The 25200-nt window shown below is 39.2% G+C and overlaps 1 protein-coding gene across 1 annotated transcript in view; it reads left to right on the top strand.

Annotated features, from left to right (window-relative positions):
* cbwd (COBW domain containing) overlaps positions 1-25200 on the top strand; it is a 65050-nt gene that overhangs the window by 12325 nt on the left and 27525 nt on the right. Inside the window, exons 5-10 of the mRNA XM_073072091.1 lie at positions 3865-3956; positions 16098-16157; positions 17144-17181; positions 21080-21126; positions 21407-21493; positions 23349-23393. Of these exons, the coding sequence (XP_072928192.1) occupies positions 3865-3956; positions 16098-16157; positions 17144-17181; positions 21080-21126; positions 21407-21493; positions 23349-23393 (369 nt within the window). The remainder of the gene's footprint in view (positions 1-3864; positions 3957-16097; positions 16158-17143; positions 17182-21079; positions 21127-21406; positions 21494-23348; positions 23394-25200) is intronic.

The raw sequence follows: 25200 nt of genomic DNA, 5'->3' as shown, positions 1-25200 counted from the left end.
TGAAGGCAGTTAAGATTATAAGTTTAGCTATGTAGCCTCTTGAGTCAGCTCTAACATTCAATAAGGTCATTACTCATGGAGTCATTTCATTTTCAATTGCAATTCTCATATCTGTGACTTCCCAGAGTTCAAAATTCTGCTAGTCTCACCCTTGAATATACATCACAATTTTGCCCTTTTTAAGAATTTCGAAGATTCGTATAGTCCGAGAAAAGAAATTCCATTTAATCTCTATAGCTGATCCCTTATCCGCAAACTGTGACAGAGGTTCTCTAACCGCTCAGTGAGGAAATGCATCCTGTCAAGCTTTCTCGGAATCTTTCGTATCTCAGTAAGAATCACACTTTCTTCACAAAACTTCCTTTCCACAGGAATATAAGCACTAAGCTTTCCTCAAAGGCAAGCAACTCCCTCCTCAACAGGAGGCATTAACTGCACATGATACTCAATTTATATGTGGTCTGACAAAGGAATCACATGGTGAGGAATGTGCCTTGTTCTGTTGGTGAAGATATACATAGTCCTGTATTCTATCCCACTCACAATAAATGCCATTATTGCAATTGCCTTCCTAGATATTTGTCATAAGCTCATGCTTGTTGTACTACTTAAGGCAATCAAATTTGCCTGAACATTAATACTCAATAACTTAACCTTTAAGTAATAGTATGTTTTTCCATTTTTCTCTACTAAAGTGATAATATCTTATTTCTCTTCATCACCTCCCATCATTTTGCCCACTTAACCTGTTTCTAACACTGCAGACATTTTATGTTCTCACTATTTTCCCACTTAGCTTTCATCAGTAAATTTGGATAATCATATTTTCTTACAAAATAGAAGGAGGCTATTTGTCCCATCAAGTCTCTGTTGGTTTGTAGAATAATCCCACCAGTCACATTTCTTCATTCATTTCCCTATGACCTATTCTCTTTCATATGTTCATCAACTACTACCACCAACTTTTTCCTGTGTAACTTACTGTAATAATTATCTCCCATGCCTTTGTGGGAGGAAGCCAGAAAATCAGAATCAGACGTTAATCGCCAAGTACCTATGCACATACAAGGAATTTACTTCTGGCAGATGTTGTCTCTCTGCTCATAACAATAATAATGATAAATATAAATGAAAATATAAATTGTACATACAGGTAGTGCAATCCAAGTAATAGTTAGCTGACAGTTAACCGGCAGTTAACTGTTCAGCAAAGTGACCGCAGTAGGGAAAAAACTTCTCCAGTGCCTATTAGTCTTAGTCTGGAGGGATCTGAAGCGCCTACCAGACGGAAGCAGATCAAACAGTCCGTGCGCAGGATGGGAGGAGTCCTTTATGATGTTCCCCGCCCTCTTCTTCAACCTGGAAGAGTACAGGTCCACAATAGAGGGCAGGGAGGCTCCAATAATGCGCTCGGCAGTCCTCACTGCGTTGTAGTCTGGTTCTATCCTGCTTGGTGGCGGCTCCAAACCACACAATGATGGAGGTGCGCAGGACAAACTCAACGACTGCAGTGTAGAATTGCAGCAGCAATTCCTGAGGCAGACCGTATTTCCTCAAGAGCCGCAGGAAATACATCCGCTGCTGGGCCTTCTTCAGGATGGAGCTGAGGGAAATCAGAGGGATAATCAGTAGAGAACATCCATGTTAGGATTGAATGTGTATCACTGGATTATTAGGCTCTTGCCTCTTGTATTCAAGGCTAGGAATGGTGGCAAATTAACAATTCAATAAGGAGGTGAGGGACAGTGGAACAATCCAGCCTATTAGTATTAGCTGTGTTTTTTGTAGCTTTATTAGAAAGTGTTGCAAATACCGTAGATTTCACACTACAGAGCGCACCTGATTAAAAGCCGCTGGCTCTAATTTTAGAAAGAAAATCAATTTTGTACTTGTACAAGCCGCACTGGATTTTAGGCCGCGCCGGATTTTCGGCCGCAGGTGTCCCACGTTGTAATAAGATATTTACACAGAAAGATATTACACGTGAGGATTTTTTAACTTTTAATTAAATCCATATGGTAACATAAACAAATACATATTGCAAATGCTTTTTTTCGAACCGTGCCTGTAACGCGGCTACTTTTAAATATACGTTGCGTATACTTTTTTACTGAACAACATTCCAATATCTCCTAACGACTGGTAAAAAATATATATACTGCAGCCTACCAGGAAAAGTTATTGATCGCCTTTAACTTAAAAGTAGCGTTCGCTCAGATCTAATGCCGCTCGCGTAATGCGCTCGCCCCCCTCCTTCCCGTTTATCGCAAACTGGTATATTTCCCACAAGACGCGGCGAAACCAGGTGTGACGTCATAGCATCCCGCGATGTAGTACAGAAAACAAATATAGTTAAAACACTTCTAACTTTAACTAGAATAACAAATGAATTACTAAGCGAAAATATTATAAACTACCGTAGATTCCGGACTACAGAGCGCACCTGATTAAAAGCCGCTGGCTCTAATTTTAGAAATAAAATCATTTTTTTTATTATACAGGCCGCTTCGGATTTTAGGCCGCACCGAATTTCAGGCGGAACGGATTTTCGGCGCACTGGATTTCCGGCGGACCGGATTTTCGGTGCACTGGATTTCCGGCGGACCGGATTTTCGGCGCACCGAATTTTCGGCCGCTTGTAATATGAGATATTTACACAGAAAGATATTACACGTGTTGGGCTTCAAATTCTGCCCTGTGTTCGTTTTGGAAGAGAGACAACCAACACCGGATTACAGTGCAGCGTGGCTTTATTGCAGAACGCGTTTTGCCTTCCCCTTACATTCTGCTCTTATTTATACTCCTTTTTCCCCCAAACCAAACCCTCGCTACACATATTTGGTAAGGCTAAACTTTGTTATACCTACCGGTATTTGGTAACATCGGACACTTGTGTCCTTATTGGCCCGATACCATTCACACACGAGTTTTACTGTTTTTGTGCAGCGGAATCCTCAGTTTCGCTCCCTCCCTCCCTTGTACTGCTGTCTAATATCACGTGAGCCATTCCTGACCTGAAGCGGCAGTCCCAAATTAAATCTCCACCGTCTCACCATCGATTCATGTATGCCAAGATTACGCGCAGCAGCTCGATTTCCTTGTTCAACCGCCAGATTGATTGCCTTTAACTTAAAAGCTGCATCATATGCTTTTCTTCGAGTGTTTTCCATGTTGATGAGGGTGAGTACAAATGGCTGATTTACAATAATTTGTGAAGTGCGCTTGATTTATCGTACAATTTCATTGGACCTCTGTGAACTACTCATCAATTTTATTGGTCTACTGTTACGAGGCAAAATGTTTTGGCGGCATGGGAAAAAACTTTCTATTAGCCGCACCTTATTATAAGCCGCTATGTTCAATGCTGTTCAAAGCATGGGAAAAAAGTAGCGGCTTATAATCCGACATCTACGGTAAATAACTGCCATAAAGGCAGCACAATGCTTTTCTTCGAGTGTTTTCCATGTTGATGAGGGTGAGTACAAATGACTGATTTACAATAATTTAATTGTGAAAGTGCGCTTGATTTATCGTACAATTTCATTGGACCTCTGTGAACTACTCATCAATTTTATTGGTCTACTGTTACGAGGCAAAATGTTTTTGGCGGCATGAAAAAAAAATCATGCATTAGCCGCACCGTAGTAAAGGCCGCAGTGTTCAAAGCTGTTCAAAATGTGGGAAAAAAGTAGCGGCTTATAATCCGACATCTACGGTAATAGTTTCCCATTTCCATTGTATGCAAGAGTTTGAAGATAGTGTATCAAACAATTAGTACTGAAAGTTCATAATTAAATCTGCTGTGCATTTATTTTAAAGAGCCCTGGGATGCTAAGATCTTTTAAATATAATTAACCCATACAGGGACAATGGTTTGAAGGCCATCGAGAACCTCATGCAGAAGAAGGGCAAGTTTGACTACATTCTGCTAGAAACCACTGGTTTAGCTGACCCAGGTAATGGCATGTGAATGCGTGATTATAAAAGTAAATAGCTGATATCATATCACATCTTTTGTTGGATCTCTTATTATAGGGAATTACTTTCTAATATGTTGACTGTCAAAATCAGACATAATGTTAGGAGAATTACTGTTAAAAATCCTCTGGTGCTTTGTTTATTGGAGAGTCAGTAATTTAAAGCACAAGGAGCCAAAGATCACAAATTCAATGACTGAATACAGCTACCAGATCAGTTAGTAATGTTGATCTAGGAACCTTAATTACCATTTCCAAATGAACATTCTGTTTTTGCATGGCTCTAGTTAGGAATTCATAGCCAAAATCTGTCCTGCAATATGTTACAGAATACCATTCTGAATGATAGCTTGCAATGGCTGCTAATGTGAAACTTGTATCTTTTTACACTGAAAAATATAGGGAATAACAGTTCAGACTCCTCTCTAAAGCAAAGAAATTATGGAGAAGAATTCCTTTAACTTTTTGTATTATAAAATCATGAAGAAGGAGCTGGTATCTTTCAAAACAAAAGTAAATTTAGAGGTTTTATTGCCATCTAAGTTATTCCTCATGTATAACTCAGAAGGCAGAAACTCAGTGAGTAATTGTCATGCTGTACTGACTTCCTTTAAAATAAAGCGCATTGATTTTGAACCCATAGCTTGCAAATCCATTTCACAAAATAGGGAAGCTATTAAGCTATTGGGAAAAAAATCAATACAGATCAGGTAGTCATTAGAGCCTTTGGGCTGAGTTGTATCTCGGATGAGCAAGCAATGTAACGGACTGACAGATCTTTTGTTGTTGACAGGAATGACGTGCCAGGTCAGTATCTTGTCAGTTCAGGTAGAAAGGTTTAGACATTAACAAAATGAGTTCAGTTATCATTGTTTTATTTCCCCGAAGTATTACATTCTGTCAGGTGGACGTGTCACAATTCTTCTCAAAATAAAAATACTTTTCATTTATTATTTGCTCTTTATCAACAGCTGTTGCTTTGGGACCTGTCAAAAATTCATTTCATTTCTAATCAGTGTTTTATTCTTAAAATAAAGCTTCATAATTCTGGACTGAATTTTGTTGATTTAATTTTATATCAAATCTTTAAACCTTGTCCATTCTTAATTCTTTTGGTACACCTTGTAGCAGTTATGCATTTCATTGGAGAAAAAAAACAGTTTTATATCTTTCTGATTTTGTACGTGTCCTTTTGTCTGTGAAATATTTGGACTAAATGTGGAAAAAATAGAAATGTTCAGAACTTAAATTTAATCCATAAAATTGCCTAACCAGTTTCTATAATGACATGAATGCAACAATGTCAAATTGAAACAGTCAAACCAGAGTGAACAATATTATCAGTGAACTTCAAGCAGATCTTTGTAAATTATGGAACTTCTATTTTATCATACAGGCATTCATGAATTGTTCAGAAATTCTCACTGCATGCAAAATTTATTTAGAATCCTCAATTTTGAACATTAATTTGATCAGGCTCATTGTCAGGCTCATCTTTTCTTCCAGTTCCAATGAAGGGTCTTGGCCCAAAATGATGACTGTACTCTTTTCCATAGATGCTGCCTGGCCTACTGTTCCTCCAGCATTTTGTGCATGTTGCTTGGATTTTCTCTTGTTTCTATTGAGAAGTTTTATTGGTTCACAACTGGATTGCTTGATAGAATAGACATCCTGCAGGAGTTTCTGTTTAGGATAGCATCTGGTGTTAAAGGGATCTTTTTGAATGCAGTGTTGCACTGCAGAATGCAGGAACTGCAGTAGCTGGAAAAAAATGTGGGGCTGATTTTAGAATAATTTTTATTAAACTCTTAAAAAATTTAAATAACTTCTGGGGAATGTACAGAATGTATCCATTCTGTAATCTTTTCTGTACCTGGGCATTGGTGTTTCCAAAACAGGCCATGAAGTTGTGGACAATTCGTCACCTGAGTGTACAGAGCTAATTTACCGGTACATGTTACATGGAAAAAAAGACTGGGTTATTTTGATAGCATTAGTTGAAAGGAGGCATGAATGGAACAAGCATCTACAAGAACTGATTAGACCAAATGGCTTATATTTTATATTCAGTGTAGATTTACTTACTATCATTTTTGAATCAAGGTTGTTGATTTAGCATTATTATAAGGACTTGAAAGCATTGTGACGGAGAAAGTATATTTTAAATGATTGTAAATGCAGATGTTTTTCTTGCAACGTCATTTCTCAGTTCTTATACAGTCTGCCTTTAGTTTTTTTTCAATGGTTGAAAGAACATATAAAGAATTTATTCACTCATGTAAGCAGATTATTATGCCGAATGTGGCCTGTTTGAGTTTGGATTTTGACACATGACCAGATTTTATCCATAAGTGATATTTTGATTTGCTTGGAATGAGGACTTGTGATGCTGAATCTTTTGATGCTGAAATTAGCACAATTGTCAATTTTTCTGGATGAAGTCTAATAAAAAGTACAAGCATTGCTTAACAATCTTGAGAAAAGTATTGCGTTCTCAGTCTCTTCGACTTGGCAATGATTATTAAATGATTTTACATATATAGTTGGACAACTTGGAATCCAGAAAGATAACTTAACCTTTGAGCCATTGAAGTTCACAGTTAATCCTATATTATATTTTGAAACACTGTAGTTGGACTATAGGTTGTAGCAAATAATGCTCAAGTAAAACAATCCTATTAATACTGTTATGTACCCCGTAACTGGGTCACTTACCAGCAAAGACAGAGAGGTCCGTTGAAGTCTGATGGTACTATTTTTAACAGTATTTATTGATAAAAATACACAAAAATAATATCAATGCAAACATACAGATAATATATGTCATCAATACTAAATCTAAAAGCGCGGGTATAATAATAATCAATAAGAAATAGCTCTATCGTTGTCTAGGGGATAATGTATTGTCCGATGGAAATATAGAAGTCACTCAAGTTCATTCAGGCTGCAGCTTTTGGTTGGAGAGAGAGACAGAGTTTAGAACTTGCCCGTTTTCCTTTTTAAGACGTCGATCCTTCGAAATGTCGTCGGTGTCCTTTTCCTTTTAGCTAAGCCGTCTTCCGTGGTCAGTCCCACCAATTCCGAGGCAAATGGAAAAGGACGCACATGGGCTTTCCACCGGCTGTCGCTATTACGCTGTCACGGGATTTCTAGCGTTTCTCCTGGTGCGTCTAAAGGGGTTGTTCCCCAGACCTTCTTTTATCCTTTCTCACGGGGTCTCAGATGTCAATCAGGTTGGGATGATGCCACCCCCCCCAACCAGCCCACGTTGCTCATTCCTTGAGGGCGTCGATGAATAGCACAGTGCTCAATACACAATTCCATCTCCAAGAGACAATGGCCGTTTCCCGTGGCTTTGTATCGTTGAGGGGCCAGGACATTCCAAACCCCCTGTGGATTCTGCGTCTCTCTCTCATTTCCTGGGTCTCCTGACCTGAATTAATAGCGATCTTGAGACTCTCAAAAAGGAGGGGGCTACTTTGGACCCTTCGGCCCCTCAGAGTTGGGGCACAGGCGTAACACCCCCTTTCTTCAACGCGTTTTTTACCATCGGTAAAAAACGAAGTAATACAGAGTCTTACAGGATTTTAGAATCTAACACTATACAAAAGTTTTTTTTCACTACAGAGTAATACAGTCATACATTCAATTCAGCAGCTAAACAGTTAACGATTACATTGTCACTTCCTTTAATCTCTTAACATCTTGTACCTTACTAAAGTCTTGTAGCATCAGACTTCAATTTAATATCCACCTATTTTTTAAAATTTCTTTATTTTCTTTCCTTCAGCAAACAAAAACTAAAGAGTTGTGATCTTAGCTTACGTGTATACTACAAAAGTTCATGCAAAATACTAGTCTTTATGTTACTTTCAAACTTAACAGTCAAGCTTCCATGGGGGGGTTGTCTTTATTATTCACATGCTTTGTCGAAATCCCTTAAAACCGGCTTCTGCTATTTAAAAATGGCGTCCCCATTAACCCTCACCTCTTTTACCCTGGCGAAATAGGCTTTCGCCCGCTCCTTTCATAGGAGTTATTTTATGAACAATGTGTTCCAAACTTAGACCATCTTCCGAATCTCCACACAATTCTTTAATTTTACGCAAGTTGCTAGGTTTCTCTTCAGGACCCTTCAAGCTATTAGTTTTCAGTTTAAACTCTTTGTTCAAACAGCATTTCAAATTCTGCCTTGACACACCACACTCTGGAATAACAATAGCGTGTGGGGCCCCTTTACCTTCCAACTCAACCTGTAATTGATTCACAGGCTTTGTGGTACCAAGCCATTGTCTCTGTAGCCTGGTTGCTGCTTCTGATATCAGTCTAGCCTTTAAATTTTCTTCATTCAATTTGGGAGCTACACATTTCCCTTTTCCTTCAATAATAATATTCACCTCACCACCTTTGATCTCCTCACTAACTTTTAACACACCTTCGAGCACAAACACCTGGGAACTCTCACTTCCCACTATTACCAAGGTTAACCCTTTCTTCACTGAACCAAGTCCATCTGACCCACAAGGACTGCATTCCTTTTCAACTGAATCAAATACCTCAGACTTTTTCTGAACTCCATTACTAGGTTCAGTACCATGTGTATCCACATCTTGGACACACTCAAACGGGACATTTGCCTCTTCCAGGCTTTCAATACCTGTACCCGGTTCAAATTCTAAATTCCCCTGATCCTCCCAACTACTCTCTGGGCAACTCCCTTCTGGAGTAAACTCAACCCCGTGGGCTGAAACAACCTCATCTGCCACTCCAGCAGACTTCTTCAAGGTAATGGCATCCTTTTCATCTAGGACTGCCCTCATCTCATTATCGGGAACACCTTTAGAATTTTCAACTTCTTCAAACAGATCTGCCAAACCAGACAGATCATCCATGTCCAACTCTGGACCTTTTAACAGCTCTATCTGTTTCTCATCCTTATTTCGTGCCTCTAGAACTTTTCTCCTCACTAAGGGCAGGTCTACCTCCTCTCCCTTACTCTCTTTCACTTTACTACTCTTCGTTTTACCACCCTTTAAACCCTCGTGGTACAGGGTCGGTAAAAACGTCTCGGCCAAATCGATACTGGCCGGATTTAAACTGCTCCCTTTCTCAGCTGCCTTTCTCGACATGCTGCGAGTGATCGCGCATGCGGGATAGATCTTGGAATCTAGGGGCGGGACCTCCACCGGCTGTCTCGTCAGCGTCATTGCTGACCAAACCTTACCACCGGCTAAATCATTACCTAGAAGGACGTCCGCGTCAGTTCTCGGGAATTCTGATCGCACCCCCATTTCAACTGGTCCAGATACCAGCTCACAATTCATAATGATCCTATGCAAGGGCACCGTTTCCATCCCTTTTCCTATTCCTTTCACAGCTACCATTCCCGTCTTGCGACCAAAATCCAGTACCTTACTGCTAATCAATGACAGTTCAGCTCCCGTGTCTCTCCAGATCCGCACGGGAACTGGTGGGTCTCCCTCTCTCACAGACACGGTTCCGTTTGACATACAAGTCTCAGACCCTTCTCGTACTCTGTCTACCCGGGGCTCTCTTGTCGATTTACTGATTACCACGGCACATCCTATAGGGATGGCTGCTTTCCCTTTTCCTGTCTCCTTCCTCGGAACCAAGCACCTAGTTGCAATATGTCCCCCCTTTCCACAATTAAAACAGGTCAAGCCCGGAAATCTCTGGCCGTCTTGCCTCTCCTCCCCAGTCTTACCACTAGCTCCCGACGGGACCTCTGCCTCAGCCGGCGGGCTTTCTCTATCGTTCCCACGGTTTCTCTGGTAACTTTTATTCGAGGAAAACTTTGTCTTGTGTGTTAGGGCATATTCATCTGCGAACCTAGCAAATTCGGAGATGGACTTATTCGGCTTCTCGTTCAAATACATCCAGATATCCTCCGAAACACAGCCTTTAAATTCCTCAATCAGAATTAACTCCCTGATGTGCCAAAAATCCTCTTCCACTGTTTCTGCTGTACACCAGCGATCCAAGAGCACACCCTTCTCATAGGCAAACTCGGTATACGTCTGATTCCACCCTTCCTTTAAATTTCTGAACTTTTGTCTATACGCTTCAGGTACCAATTCGTAAGTCCGGAGAATGGCCTCCTTTACTTTGGCATAATTCTCCGCCTCTCCCTCCTCCATGGACAACGCCGCATATGCCCGTTGTGCCTTCCCTTTTAACACACTTTGTAACAGCGCCACCCACTGCTCTTTGGACCACTTCTGATTCACTGCCACCTTCTCAAAAAGCAAGAAATAACTATCAACATCCGTCTCCTCGAACGGACGTACTAACCTCAACTCCCGACTAACATTAAACCACTCCTCTCGGTCTGACCCTTGAGCTCTTCGCTCTTGCCTTAACTTCTCCATATCCAAGTCATGTTGCCTCTGTTTCTCTGCCTCCTCATACTCTCTCTCCTTCTCGGCTCTCTCCCTCTCTTTCTCAGCTGCTTCCAGCTGTTTTAACTGCATTTCATGCTCTCTTTGTTTCTCAGCTCTGTCCTGCTCTTTTTCAGCTCTTTCCTGCTCCCTTTTCACCTCCAACTCCTTTATCTGGAGCTCATGCTCCCTTTTCACCTCTAACTCCTTTAGCTGGAGCGCATGCTCCCTTTGTTTGTCGGCTCTTTCCTTTTCCTTTTCAGCTGCTTCCAGCTGCTTTAACTTAATTTCATGTTCCAACCTTAATTTCTCCAACTCTAACTGAGCCGTCCCACTAGCTGGTACCTTTTCAGGGATATTTTCCAATACCTCAGCTGCAAACACATTCTTCTCAATATAATACTGAGTTATGGCCCTTCGCACCTCCCGCTTTTTCATTGACAACCTCACCTCTGTGAGGTTTAGTCCCTTCGCCATATTTATCAAGTCCGATTTGGTGGCCGCCTCTTGCGCCTCCAGAGTCGGGTTTTCTATAAATTCATCCACGTCCATCTTTGCTAGTTTCCCGTCTGGCTACCCGTGTACCAGATCCAAGTTTGGACTTACATGCCCGATTCACTGACCTCCCAATTTGGTGTCAAATCCCAAGACGAGAACCCCAAGTTGTTACGTACCCCGTAACTGGGTCACTTACCAGCAAAGATAGAGAGGTCCGTTGAAGTCTGATGGTACTATTTTTAACAGTATTTATTGATAAAAATACACAAAAATAATATCAATGCAAACATACAGATAATATACGTCGTCAATACTAAATCTAAAAGCGTGGTGTTATGACCCCAGTCCCCTCCTTTGTGAGAATCGCAAGAGAGAGAGAGCGACGTGCTGAAATTGGACTCAGGAAAATAAGAGAGAAGCTTTAAGGTTTGGAATGTGGTCTGGCCTCTCAGCCAGACAAAAGCCACGGACATGGCCATTGTCTCTTGGAGACACCTTTGTGAAATGGGGACTGGACTACGTGCAAACCCTCAGGGCAACGTGGGCTGGGTGATGGGGAAAGATTGCCACACTCCACCCTGATTGACAGCTACAACCCTGCAAGTCCCGATAAAAGGTGGGCTGCCGAGGCGGCCCCTCAGACGCACCAAGGAGACACACTAAGAAGACACGATAGTGCTTCCCGTTGGAACGGGAAGCCATTTTGAAGGAAGCCACGTGTGTTAGATTCCGGATCGGGAGTCTGTGGCTGAAACCAAAGGAAAAACCGTTTTTAACTAACAACAGGGATTTGCTTCGCAAAGACGACGGGCAAGTGTTCCCTATTCTCTCACCAATCTCTCTCTCCAACACGTGAAATGCCAGCGGTTCCCAAACGGAAAAGCCTGCAGATTTCTGAGTGACTTTTATATTTCCAGTGGACTCAGTAGTAGCCCCTAGACAACGATAGAGCTTATTTCTGATTGATTATTACTATACCTGTGCTTTAGATTGAGTATTGAGGACGTATATGATCTGAATGTTTTGTATTAACCATACGTTTGTGCCCCTTTATAAATAAAAACGTTTGAAAATAGTACCATCAGACTTCAGCGGACCTCTCTATCTTTGCTGGTAAGTCACCCGGTTACGGGGAACGTAACAGTGGGTATAATAATAATCAATAAGAAATAGCTCTATCGCTGTCTAGGGGATAATGTATTGTCCGATGGAAATATAAAAGTCACTCAAGTTCATTCAGGCTGCAGCTTTTGGTTGGAGAGAGAGACGATTTTTTTAGAACTTGCCCTTTTTCCTTTTTATGACGTTGATCCTTCGAAATGGCATCGGTGTCCTTTTCCTTTTAGCTAAGCTGTCTTCCGTGGTCAGTCCCACCAATTCCGAGGCAAATGGAAAAGGACGCACGTGGGCTTTCCACCGGCTGTCGCTATTACGCTGTCACGGGATTTCTAGCATTTCTCCTGGTGCGTCTAAACGGACCTTCTTTTATCCTTTCTCACGGGGTCTCAGATGTCAATCAGGTTGGGATGATGCCACCCCCCCCAACCAGCCCACGTTGCTCATTCCTTGAGGGCGTCAATGAATAGCACAGTGCTCAATACACAATTCTGTCTCCAAGAGACAATGGCCGTTTCCCGTGGCTTTGTATCGTTGAGGGGCCAGGACAATCCAAACCCCCTATGGATTCTGCGTCTCTCTCTCATTTCCTGGGTCTCCTGACCTGAATTAATAGCGATCTTGCGATTCTCAAAAAGGAGGGGGCTAGTTTGTACCCTTCGGCCCCTCAGAGTTGGGGCACAGGCGTAACAATACTGTAATGTAGGAGTTTGAAGTGGGCAGATCCAGGCTGTCTGATGTAAAGCAGGTCAAATTGATTCATTCAGTGAACAGCCTATTTTAAAGAGCCATGGAAACAGATTAGTACAAACAATCTCTCCAAGTAAAAGTAGGGCATTTCTTCATAAAAATGGAGAGCCTTGTATCAATCTCAGTCATTAAGCTTGATAGTTAATTTATCCAATCACCCCTGGTAGGCTATAGTATTGTCACCACGTGCAGCTATAATAAGTTGCCCAAATTATTCATGAAATTTTTGCTCTTTTCTCAATACTTCAATATTGACTGATTACCATTGCTACAAATTTTTTTAAAGCTTATTATTTTTTCATTCAAATGAACACATTTTTCACATGCTTGCTTCCACATTTGACCATAGTTTTGCAGATTGTAATGTACAAGTTAACCAGCTGAGAGTCAACAGTGTTGAACAGGCCACGCTGTTCACATGCTCAAAATTAAACTGAAGCAGGCACCTTACTCGAAGCTCTGTGGTAGGAGAAGATTACCAATTAGATAGAGAAAGTTATTCAAGTGTGTGCTGAAAGTCCCCATGAAATGTGGCACTTCACTGATTCTTGGGAACCTGTGCACCAGAACCACTGGAAGTTCAAAATAAATTTATTATCAAAGTACATAAAATGTCACCATATACAACCAAGATTTGTTTTCTTATGAGCATACACAGAAAATCCATGAATAACACAAGAATCAATGAAAGATGCACCCAACAGGATGGACAAATAACCGATGTGCAAAGGTCAACAAATTGTGCAAATATGAAAGAGAAAAAAAACCAATTGTCAGGAATCTGGGATAATGAGTCCTTGAAAGTGAGTCCATAGGTTGTGGAACATTTCAGTGATGTGGCAAGTGAGGTTGAGTGAATCTGTTCACTGGTTCAAGAGCCTGCTGGTTGAGGGTTAATAATTATTCCTGAACCTAGTGGTGTGGGTCCTGAGACTCCTGTACCACCTTCCTGATGGCAGCAGCAAGAAGAGAGCATGACCAGGGTGGTGGGTGTCCTTGGTGATGGATGTTGCTTTCTTGTGATAGCCCTTGTGTGATGGACTGGGCCGAATCCACTACATTTTGTAGGCTTTTCTGTTCAAGGGCATTGGTGTTTCCATACCAGGCCATGATGCAACCGGTCAAACTCTCCACCCCAAATCTACAGAAGATTGTCAAAGTTTTAGATGACACACTAATCTTTGCAAACTTCTGAGGAAGTAGAGGTGCTGCCATGCTTTCTTCATAATTTCACTTTTGTGCTGAGCCCAGGATAGATCCTCTAAAATGATAACACTGAAGAATTTAAAGTTGCTAGTCCACTCTGCCTTTGATTCCCTGATTTCCACCCCCCACACCAGTGAGGACTGGTTCATGGATCTTCGGTTTCCTCCACCTGAAGTCAATAGTCAGCTCCTTGGTCTTGCTGACAATGAATGAGAGGTTGTTGTGGCACCACTCAGCCAGATTTTCAACCTCCCTCCTATATGCTGCTTTGTCACCATCTTTGATTTGGCCAACGACAGTGGTGTCGTCAGCAAACTTAAATATGGCATTGGAGCTGTGCTTGGCCTCCCAGTCATAAGTATAAAGCAATTAGAGCAGGGGGCTAAGCACACGGCCTTGTGGTGGACCTGTGCTGATGGAAATTTTGGAGGAGATGTTGTTATCAATCCAAACTGACTGGGGTCTGTAAGTGAGGAAATCAAGGATGCAATTGCCCAAGGAGCTATTGAGGTTAAGGTCTTGAAGCTTATTGATTAGTCTTGGGGGATGATAGGTTTGAATGCCAAGCTGTAGTTGATAAAGAGCATCTTTGCTGTCCAGAGATTCCAGGGTTGAGTGAAGAGCCAATGAAATGACATGTGCTGTGATCCTCTTATGCCAGTAGGCAAATTGGAGTGGATCCAATTTGCTTCTCAGGCAGGAGTTGATTGTTTCAACACCAATCTCTCAAAACACTTTATCACAGTGGATGTAAGTGCTACTCGATGACAGTCATTGTGGCAGATTACCAGGTTCTTCTTGGGCACTGGTATAATTGAAGCCTCCTTGAAGCAGATGACTACCACAGACTGCCAAAGCAAGAGGTTAAAAATATCAGTGACCACTGTGGACAGTTGATCAACACAGGACTTTAGTACCTGTACTAAGAGTCATCAAAGTGGAGAAGGAGCACTCAACGTTGGTATTGAGGACCTAGAGACTGTATTCGAAGCACACAAAAGCGCTGGTAAGAGCAGACAACCGCATCAACCAGATATCCATTCACCAGGTCCACTGCTCCCTGCCCTGCCTGTGGAAGAGCTTGCTGTTCCCTGTTTCACTCCTGACCTCTGGTACTCTGTATGGAGCTTGTACGTCCTACCTGTGACCATAAACGTTTCTTTTGGGTGCTCTGGTGTCTTCCTGGGTCCCAACAGCTGACAAGTTGGAGGATGAATTGGCTAATATAAATTGCTGCTAGAGTGTAGGTGAGTCGTAGATTATGAGAGGAGTTGGATAAGTGTAAATGGGTGCTTCATGATCAATGGGCTAAAGGGCCTGTTTCTTTGGTGTATCAAGTTATCTACTGTTTGGAGGGACTTTCTGTTAGATGTCTGTAGAACTATTTGGGAACAGGTATCTATGGTTTGATTTCTTTTACTAACACATGCCAGGATTGAAGCTTTTTCTGCCAAGCTAAGTTTCTGAGAACTGTTATTAACAGGTTTTGAAAGTAACTTCAGCCTTCAAAACATGTCAATGTAATGCATGCAGAATTAATAACAAACAATTTACATTCAAATTATATTTCTCTAGTGAGATTAATTACACAGCTGGGCATTCGTCTAATTTGTAGATGGTGGATATCCTGTCATTTGGTGGTAAAACACTTCTTCATTTATTTGCTTATTTTGTTTTGCCTTTTTCTCCCAGAAATGGCTAATCACTTTATACTTTAAGGGTAATTTTACAAGGACATTTTTGGTTATGGAAACATGAAACAATGAGTTTCTTGATAAATTTGGAGACTTTGCCACCGATGTCAACACTCACTTTGAACAAGCAGGGTTTGGAGGATCTGGGCTTTTCTTTTGGTGCCTCTGTTGGCAAAGTGTGCGTAAAATGATCAACATCTTGTGCTGACAGCAGTGACTTGTGGGGGAATCTCTAGTTAATGACAACGAAAACTTGGAACTGAGTAAATAATGGGATTTGTGGCCTTCTGGAGCTGATTTGTTAAGTGAACTGAAGTAGAAAACAATATTCAATAATCATTTTCAAATGAGCTGTAAACATTGAGATGATAGCTAGTTATACTTAAACACAGTTCCATTGCAACAACATTGTAATTTTAACAATTGTTCTGTTATAGTTAACTTCATTCTTCCCACAGGTGCTGTTTCAGCCATGTTTTGGGTCGATGCAGAATTGGGAAGTGATGTTTACCTTGATGGTAGGATTTTAAATAAGTCTTTGCAATGAAACTGAAATACTGTTAACTTTTAGCCAATGTAATGAAAAGTGTAAAAATTTCCTAATACCTTGACAATTGAAGAAGAAATCAACCTTTCACAAATATAGACAATTTTCATCGAGCTGTAAACTGGAGGTTGGGTGCGTGCTGGTAATGCAATAAGGTCAACATCGCCAATGTCTGTACATTTTCTGGCACAGCAAGAACAGTGATTTGTGGGAAAACAGGAATCTGCTCTTAATTTGTGAGGGAACCTTACCCAGAAGACCGAAGTTAATCCAATACAACTGGTGGTTGAAAACTGAAAGTAAAATAAGAAGCATATTGCTCTATAAATCTGATATTTTAGTTAAAATTCTAGTGGAATTCTGATGAGCTCAGAGGAACCTAGGTACACTGAGGTTTCTCAGTTAAATTTTAATTAATTTCTGTTATCAAATTTACAGTTTTGTTGTGCATAATATCAGGGGGGTAATCTAGTTGCTTGCTAACCTGTGGAAGTGATCTTGAAAAACAGAAATATGTGAAGTTCAGTAGAATCGAGAATTAGTGCAAATCTGTTGTCAAGTGTCAGTGCTGCAAAATGCAGAAGCCAACTCAGCACCTCAAAGACCAGAACAAACTTGGGATTTTTTAACTGCAGTTACTGAATTTTTAATAAACTATTTTCTGTACCCAGTATGCAACAATGAATGGTGGAGAGGGACAAAAGATTAGATTTATCAGTATTACTAGATAAATTATGTCCTCAAACGTAAACTCATTTCCAATAGATTGTTTATTACTGTTGACGTGGAAAAGAAATATGGAGGACAGAAAATACCATTTATTATATAAATTCAAAATTTATGTTAGTTATTATTCTACATTAAAATACTGTGTTTTGAAATAAAATGTGCAAGTCATTATATAAATAGATCATTGAAAACTGATATCAAAAGATTTTGAACTATTCTCTACTCCAGGTATTATTTCTGTTGTTGATGCGAAGTATGGAAAGCAGGTAACATTTCTTCTTTTAAAATTGCTTGAGTTTTTAACTTTTCCAAATCATAGTAAACTCAGAAACACATATTCACCTTACTCCCAAGCATGATTTTCTTTAATTTGTTCATTTTCAAGTGTAGAACTTGGAACTTCCAATTATTATTCTGATGGTAAACTTGGAAAGGAGCAGAGATTGCGTTATTACAATCAAAGTTCCAATATTTGATCACCACCAGCTCATCTGAACACACTATGATATGAAATGTCCTAGATTAAACAAGGCCCCCAGAACCATTATATATTAACCATCCATTTAATTACCCTTTTCAACTGCTTGTTCAATCTGGAATTGGATGGTGTGACAACTTGGACCCAAAAATTGAGCTTTAAACATCACCTGCAATGAATGTTAAATATAACTTCTGTACATGTTTAGAGTATGGCCCACCCTTGTCAGTATCTTACTCTGGTTATGATTCGAAAGTCACGTGCACTTCTTCTTCTGCTTGAGGATTTGCTTTTCCAATTTATTCCTATTTTTTCCTGGCTCCTTCATTTATTACTCCTGTTTAATGTCATCAGCTTGTATTCCTGCCCTTCACTTTTCCCTTTCCTTCTTTGCATCTTTTGTCTTCTCCTTTGTTACCCCCAGATTCGCCTCCCATAGTGCTTTGCTGCCCCAACCACCTCTGCCTCGTTTATCAGCCTGCCTTCTAGTCATTCTACCTCATACTTAAACTCCTATTATACACTCCCAGAACACTTCTATTGATTACCCCAATCTTACCTTGGGCTTCTCTTCATCCCTCTCTGCCTGAAAAGAAATCAAAATAATCAAAATTGTAAATTTAAACAGGAAAGAAAAACTGGAAACACTTAGCATGTTGCATCTGTGGCAAGAGAAACAGTTAACTTCTCACATTGAAGATTCTGCATCAGAGCATTGCTCATCACCCTTGGAACACTACATTCTTTCCTTTGCTCCTCCTTAACACCTGCATCTTCCTTCACCCTCTCCTCGTTCCACCTCTCTCCCTCCAATACAGTTTGTTCTCCGGTACTCCCTCAACTCTGACACTCATTAACCATTGCACTAATTAGTTTCCTTATTGGTGTCGCTGATCTTATTTGGCAGATAATTGCGAAAATAACAGGATTGCATTTCTGATTTCTGTTTGGGAAGTTAAGTGTCTCTGTGCCACAAGTTACTAATTGACTAAGATGAAACTGAAAATGCTTATGGAACAGTGAGAATGAGTGCTCTGAGAAAGATAAAAATTGACTGGGAATGAGAGGAGAAAAATGAAAATATCAGACAAAGTGCTTATCTGTTACTGTTTAACTTTCAATTACTTCTTCCATTAGAAACCTGCCTTGTTGGGCTATTGATTAAATGGTCTATTGTGAAAGGCAGGGTTCCTACTTAATAAAAGCACATGCAAGACATTTTTTCTCTTGCAAGCAAAACAGATGTGGTCTTTCTGTAAAAGAATTATTTTCAAAGTGTAGTGGCAGTTCCTTTGTTTGAAAAGCAATTGTTAAAATACACATGTAGATCAGATGAAGTTATTTCATGGCTAGCACAGATCAGGTTGAAAGAATGACAGATTGACAGATTTACAAAAACCTGCTGAATTTCAATTATGGGATGAAATATCAAAGCTTTTGTTTTTATTCTCATTTGAGGATGAAAATTTGGCAACCTGTCCACCTTAGCAACTCTGAATGCTTGACCTCTGCCAGTTATCCAGCTTTTAAATAGTTTTGATGTCACTACAAGTGATGACACATTGGTAATAGGCAGCAATTGGAAGGTGTCATGCTTCATGGGCTGGGCCCATCACAGCTGAAGCTGGGAGAGCTGCTGTGTGGTCAGCCAGTTAAATTGAAACTGAAGTAGTAATTGAAATCAGGACCGATCACAATAATAGGATTGTCATCTTGTGATCTAAAATATTAATTTCTTAATCATTGGCAAATGATTGGACATGTGCAAATGGTAGCTTTTGACACAAAGGGCCTGGCATTTAGACCAGAGCCATAGTTCTTTAATGATTTGACTTTAAAGGGTTGGCAACATTTAATTGAATAGAGTTAATGAACAGGGATTTATAAAAAGGTCAAGGAAAGGTGTTTTTTTACTTTCTGTGTTAATATAGCACAAGTTGCTTTTGATTATTTACTGTAGAGAATGCGTGACTCAAATTACCATTTGAATTGCTACATAATGGGAAGTCAGTTAGGTTATATTTGAGGGTCAAATGGCAGGAGATTGTTTCTGTCATATGGTTTGCTAACATAAAATCTATAATTCAATGTAAATGTGTAAGCAAATATGAGAAACCTACATTTTTCTTAATTTCTGAGTAGGTGATTTAAAATCATTGTTCCTGTATTATAAAATTCCTTGATTATTAAGTTTTTTTTTGTCTTGCTACCAAGTAAGTGTCTCCATCCTGTTACAACACTGATCCTGTGCAGGATCTTTGACATGGCTGCTGGATCATAATTCTCTGAGTGCTTGTTGTATTGTTGGTTTGCAGAATTTTTCATTCTTGGGTTCATATTCATTACCAAGATAAGGAGATGTTTTTCCCTTCAGCTTCCCGGCACAAAAATACCCTTGTCATTTTCAGAAATCATTTTTGGGTGGTATTTGTTGCACTCTTTGAATGTTGGATTTTCAGCTGATCAAACATTACACACCAGCTGAGGATAAATGGGTATATTTAACAGTCTCATCAGTAATGAAGATGTGACTGAGTTTTACCTGTCACCCTTTATCTTCTGTGCTGTGTACATCCTTTTATGTAAATGTAATTTTACTGTAACTGAGAAGATTAATTCTTTACAGTTAATTCTGAATACAGCATGAGAGGTATCTGGCCTTAGGAACACCATTTCCTTTTGTTTTACTTCATAATTGTCATTTAAGGATGTTGTGAATGCTAACTGGAGGTCCAGAGTGGTATAGATCCCTCTCTACGGAGAAACATGTAACAGTTCCAGAGGTAATGGACAGTAGTTAGAATGTATAGTGTGTTTGAACTTACTGTAATGGAAATCCTGAGGAAGAATAAGACCCGTTTTATTTTCTATAATGATCGTAGTTTGCTGTTTTCACCTTAAAAGTCCTCTAAGTACGGACTGAGTATTATTTTTGTGTTATTGTGTATTTGCCCCTTTTCATAAAGTTATTTTAAATGTAAGTTGGATTTGTCCTAGGCCTAAGCTCAAGCTATAATTTACAGTGAGCAATTTGTGTAAGTATTTTATTTTGTTGTGCACCATCTCTCCTTGGAAAACTTAAAATCTCTGCCTGGTCTGAAACTGAAATCTGAAACTTAAGATTTAAAAACAGAACAGGAGATTTGAATCTTGGGTGGAAACAAATTGGTGATGGTTGAATAGAGAACAGTTATTCCAGTACCTTAAGAAGAGGGAGAGAGACCATCAGTGTTTTTGATGAAAAACATTCTTCAGATAACTAAGTGAGGCTCTTCCGCTGATTTTTAAAGTTATGAAGAAGATTCTCATTCAAAACATTTCCTCGTTTCTTTTTCTTTTCAATTTGATACAGTATACTCTTTAGTTTGTGAAGAAATGTGAATGCTTATTTACTTTCTATCATTCCTACCACCCCCCCCCAATTATACTTTACATTTCCTTGCTCTACTGCCCAACTGAGAACGCAGCTAGATAGCCTGATTCTGTGTATTAGTCAAGACAGTTTGAAGTGAAGTGGGCTGCAATGGCTCATTCTTCTATTTTATATGAAAGCTTAATGAATACATGGTTTCCAGCATTAAATAAAATTGGCTTTTGTTGTGTATAGCCGCTAATATAACCTAAATGAAAAACTAGCTATTTCTATTCTGTGCATTGTGCTTATAAATACATTGTATTTCCTACAGCATCTGATGGAAGAGAAACCTGGAGGCCTGATTAATGAAGCAGCCAGGTATTCTATTCACTTCTAAGGAAAAATACTTAAGCTAAATGTATTGCAAAGTAACTTTAAATGGTCTGTCATTGTAAAGTGAGATCACATGTGATTCTAATACTTTTAAAGAATTTATTTTTGTGTGGTATTTAATATGAATATTTTGTTTAACAATGTAGCTCTTTAAAGTTCCACCTTCTCCAAGTTCATCAGTGAACTATCTTAACCTGTTAGCATTTTCAAAGATAATGTTTTCCAGTAGCTTTGTATTTGATTAATCCTACCTTTTTGTGTTCAGGCAGGTTGCCCTTGGTGACCTTATTATCATTAATAAAACTGACCTGGTTCAACATGAGGAGCTGGTTAACCTGAAAACAGCTGTAAGGTAAGCTGGCTTATATACCTGTATAATATACAGAGCAATATGTCTTGAGGTGTAATATTAGACTGAATGCTGTTGTCATGTAAGCAAGTGTTTCAGAAAGGAGCGTTTGACTATTAACTGTGTTTCAGAGCCTCTTGGACCACCACATATATGTAGAGGTGGAAGTCCAAAGACATGCTGATAGTCAGATGGCATCTAATCTGCCCCATCACTAGACTGCCCATTGAATTCAGATACATTCAGATGTGTAGCTTATGATTTTCATGTTACACAATTGAATAAAAATGTAACCTTGTTCGTTAGATGTACTTTCATAATACGAAGTTTCGCAATTTAGCAACTCTCAACATGATAGGAAAAGTATGCTGGATTATTTCCTTTGTTACCATATGGGAGTTTGCTAAGACACCAGAGATGTTACCACAGACCCACTGCTGGTATCACTTCTTGCCTCTTTTCATGGATTTGATTTGTTTTTTCATGTTTTAAAAATATTCTACAGATCAATATATTAGAGACTGCCCTTGTGTAGCTGACGTCTGGTTTTAATGCACTTTTGTTTCTGAAATCAATGCAACTTGGGACTAAATGTAACAGATGCTGACAGTTTCTTTAACTTGGATAGTTAATCTATTTAGTGCAATAGAGCAAAGATTGCTGGGAGGAGATCTTCAGGATTTGTGTAAAACTGATGCTGATTTCAAAAACCTTCATGAAGTTGTCAATTAAAATTATGTATCAAAAATCATTGAAGTGGCAGTGGATTGGGAGATAATTAGTAATTTTTGTCCAAATCAAATATTAAAATCAATAATCTCTGAATAATTATTGAGAAATTGTTGAATTTTCCACTTTGGTGATTATCAGTTCTTTGGAGAGATTTGTAGGACACTCCAATGCTTTCTCAATGGATTAATAAGCTTTGGACAGTATTGGAAGATGTGATTCTGAGTAGTTCTTTTTTGACCAACATAGTCATAGTGAATACATTTGGATTATCAACAGCGACTCTCAAGGGACAGCACTTGAATTGACACACAGTGGGAATGTGGCTTTCCTTAGTCTGGTAAGCATTGATAACCAGCCATTAAGCCAACTTTAGACTAAAATCTGGATGTGCTTGCAGTGGAAATTCTAGAGTAGGGGTTCCCAACCTGGGGTCCATGGACATCTTGCTTAATGGTATTGGTCCATGGCATAAAAATGGTTGGGAACACCGGTCCTATAGCAAAAGAATGAGTAGAACAAAGTGACCTAACTTCATGAGAAAGCAAAGAGTTGGGAAGTAGGGGTAATTGGGTCATCCTGAGATGAAGGACTACCCAAGAAAAACAGACTGCTTGGGAAGTAGGATTTCAAAGTTCAAATGAAAACAGTTATGGAGAAACAAGAAAGGTATTTGAGATTATGGCCAAATTGGAATTAATTTCAGTTGCTGTTTCTATAGGTTTTGAACTACATTTTCTACAGTGGATCTGAATTTTACCAGGAAAATTTTATTTCATTATTAGTGGCAGTGAATTGGCAGCCAATTACTGATCTTGCCCAAATGTTCTTTTCCTCACATCGTTTGAAGGTTTCAAAGTGTTTTGTACTTTTACATTTAGATTCATGTACCAACAATCCAGAATTTAATAAGATTTAGGACCGTTTGCAATGTTGGAAAGAAGACTGAATTAATAAAATAGTTTTTAAACTTTCACAATTGTATTAATAAAATAGTTTTCACTATTTGAAGTTATCTAAAATGAAAATAGAATTATAGCTTTAAAGAATCATGGAACATAGAATCATGGCTTTAAATTCATGCATTTTCTATTAATAGTTTGAGTATAATCTAGCATGTATATTTCAGGTCAATCAATGGACTTGCTAAATTAATTGAAACACAAAGATCAAGGTGAGTAGATTTTTTCCTAAATTTGGATTGCAATATTTTAACTATTTTTCATGTGAACTTGACAAAATGGTTTAATCTTAATTTAATTTGGTTACACTGTCAATTGAAATCCATTTTGTCAAGTTTCATGATTTTTGTATGTGCTATGAAATGATTTTAATATAATTTCTATCTAAATGTTGCTTCAGTTAAGTTTAATTAATTTGATTAAACAGTGTGATGAATTATGTTAGAATTATGGTGCAGCCCAGAGTAATCCTGCTGTTCCCAACACAGAATGGAGAAAGGCACTAAAACCATAATTTTCTTACAATCATATTTTTGGGGTTGGAATGATTTTAGCTGTTGATTTGTGTAAGATGATTTCATTGAATCTACTGCACTTCCTGTGCATCCATAAACAGACAAACATTGCAATCCGTGGCAAGTAGAAATAATTGATCCTTTGTAAAAGGCATTTAATGGGCAATTCCTATTATATTAAGGTTGGTAAGCTCCAAAAGAAATTTTGATCCATAAGTTTGTGAATTCCTTATTTTCCGTATTTAAGGTGGTTTCGTGCCTTATATTAAAAGTGTGACTCATTAGATACGTGTATCTAATTTTGTAAAATAAATAATTGTTTTTATATTTTGTAAATATAGCATAATTCCAAATATGTGATAAGTACATAGAGTTGTTCACTTAGATGTGCAGGAAAGTAGAGGAAACTGCCTGTTTGAGTTCATAAACACATTGCAAGGATGTAGGAGAGTGAATGGAGCATTAGGATGCAGAGCAGGCTGACGTCTGCATTGAACATGAAAGAAGATGTTTATAATCTCCTAAGAAGTATTGTGAGTTATAATCACTCATCCCTTGATGTATCTGCCTACTTTGTTATGGTCTTGTATCTTACTGTCTGCCTGTTCTGCACTTTCTTTGTAACTTAACACTTTATTCTGCATTCTGTTATATTTCCTCTTGTACCACCTCAGTGTACTGTTGTAATAAAATTATATGGATGGCATAAAGATCATATGGATGGTATGTATCAATAATAATCCAGGTTACCAATAGTCAGGTCCTGCCATGCTGAGGTGAGCTGCATTTTTGATAAGTAAAAAAAAACACACTTAAGTAATCAACGCTCTGAGCCAAATTATTCTTGCAATAGACTGATGTTTCTTAAAGAACCTGCAACCAGCAAAGAAGGACTGACATTCTGAAGAGAGGGGGTAGGGTGCTCTTTGTGTCAAGTTCAAATTCAAGTTTAGTTTATTATCATTCATCCGTACACTCATATACCCCCCAAACGGAACATTGTTCCGCCAGACTAAGGTGCAAAACACAGTACACATACTTTACACACACAACACATAAGTATGTGTTCGGTATGTCACGTACACCGTGACCGGGTTAAGAACCAGCAGAAATGGAAAACATGTTGGAGTCTGGTATTACCATAAACTAATAGTGTTTATTAGTAAACTAAGCAATACAGTACTATAAAATGTAAATATATGAAACGGGCTAGCAATGATATCTACAGAAGTGTGGAACTAGGAATCAAAACCAGGCTCTTTCAGAGCTGGGGTAAATGGATATAGTCCTACGATATGATGCAGAGTTCAGGTCGAGGTAGTTGTTTGAGTATCGTTGGAGAGAGAGAGAGAGGTGATGCCATTGCCGTCGATCTTTCCGTTGTCTTCCTGTCCTGTTATGGTCACCGACTATGACCACATACGACCGTTCTTCAGTGGTGGACCTGTCACCCAGGCAAGGGTGGACACACAAACAGTTCCCTACCGGTCGCACCTTCACACAC

This window comes from Hemitrygon akajei, chromosome 2 (assembly GCF_048418815.1).
Source record: "Hemitrygon akajei chromosome 2, sHemAka1.3, whole genome shotgun sequence".
Taxonomy (NCBI): Eukaryota; Metazoa; Chordata; class Chondrichthyes; order Myliobatiformes; family Dasyatidae; genus Hemitrygon; species Hemitrygon akajei.
The sequence above is the reverse complement of the archived record's forward strand: the minus strand, read 5'-3'. Positions and strand labels throughout refer to the sequence as shown.